Below are 1,415 nucleotides of genomic sequence, written 5' to 3'. Positions count from 1 at the left end.
GACGTGGGGGGGGGCGGGGAGGAGGGGGCCGAGGCCCCCCTGCGGAAGACTTTATCCGAGACGTGCAGATTTTCGACGCGACGACGACCGTTCAGGCACCGAGTGCCGACGTGGTGGATCGACTGAGAGCCGTGAGCTTGGATGTGGATGTGGAGGCGATCACCTTGCCCCTCCGTCCCTGCCTGGGCTCGGCGGGGACGCCCGTGCGCGTGCTCACGAACCATTACAAGACGTCGTTGGACGGGAACAAGGTCCTCTACCAGTACGACGTGGCCATCGCCGAGGCGAGCGGGCAACCCATCGATAAGCTCCCGGCGCTCAAGTCCCGGATGATTTTGAAGGCGGCCTTGGCCCAAGCGCGAAGTCCGGACATCCCTGCGCTTCCCGTGGCGTACGACGGCCAGAAGAATTTATTCACCGTCAACGACACCGTGCTGGGGGGTACTCGCACCCTGACCGCGCGTCTGGAGCGGAAAGGGGGCGGGAAGAAGAAGAAGAAGGAGGAAGAGCAGTCCTTGGATGAGTACAGGGTCCAGGTGCAAATGGTGGGGGAGCGGCGCATGACGGATATCGTCGATTACGTGCAGGGCCGGGACACCTCCGCCCGGCCTCAGGATATGATCAATGCCCTTGATGTGGTTATGAAGGAAGAGGCCCTGAAGCTGTACGTAGAGATTGGCCGCGCCAAATTTTTCTCGCCCGAGAACCCGGCCACCATTTTCAACGGTCTCTTCCATGCCTACCGGGGTTTCTTCCAGTCCCTCCGCCCCACCCAGTCGGGTCTAACCTTGAATGTGGACCAGGCGGTGGCGGCCGTGATGCGGGACCAGCCCTTGGAGGAGTTTGTGGGCGCCTTGCTGCACATGGATGCCCCCCCCCGCCGGTTGGATGAGCGACAGGCACGGGCGGTTTCCAAGGCCGTGAAGGGGCTGAAAATCGAGGTGACACACCGGTCCAGCGGGCGTACCTACACCGTCATGGGTCTCTCCCCACAGCCTGCCGACCAGATCCGCTTTATGAACGAGGAAGTGGGGGCGGAACAGACGATTGCGGCCTACTTTCAAAGCAAGTACAAGAAGCAGCTTCGGTATCCCTCCCTTCATTGCGTGCGCATGGGCTCCAAACGCAAGCCCACGTTCTTCCCCATCGAGGTGTGCAAGGTGGTGGCGGGGCAGCGGATCCCGGAGCAGTTTATCCCGAACGTAGCGGCGGACATTGTGGACATCGCCGCGGTGCCTCCCTCCAACAGGTTCAACAAAGTATATAAGCAGGTGCAGGCGATCGCAGCGTCGGGGAAGCTGGCGGCCCAGTTTGGGTTGAAATTGGAGCCCAAGGTCCTGCGCGTCAAAGGCCGTTTTTTGCCCAGTCCGCGGGTAAGACGTGTGGCTGTTGAGAGAGGCTAGAGGCAACTAACG

At 61.6% G+C, this 1,415-nt stretch overlaps 1 protein-coding gene across 1 annotated transcript in view; it reads left to right on the top strand.

Annotated features, from left to right (window-relative positions):
* Positions 1–1,415, top strand: part of NGA_0241220 (argonaute 1) — a gene marked incomplete at both ends in the record, with an annotated part of 2,851 nt that continues 1,436 nt past the window's right edge. The window contains one exon of the mRNA XM_005854959.2: positions 1–1,373. Within this exon, the coding sequence (XP_005855021.1) occupies positions 1–1,373 (1,373 nt within the window). The remainder of the gene's footprint in view (positions 1,374–1,415) is intronic.

This window comes from Nannochloropsis gaditana (genome assembly GCF_000240725.1).
Source record: "Nannochloropsis gaditana CCMP526 unplaced genomic scaffold scaffold333, whole genome shotgun sequence".
Lineage (NCBI taxonomy): Eukaryota > Eustigmatophyceae > Eustigmatales > Monodopsidaceae > Microchloropsis > Microchloropsis gaditana.
This window is presented reverse-complemented; position numbering and strand designations above follow the sequence as displayed.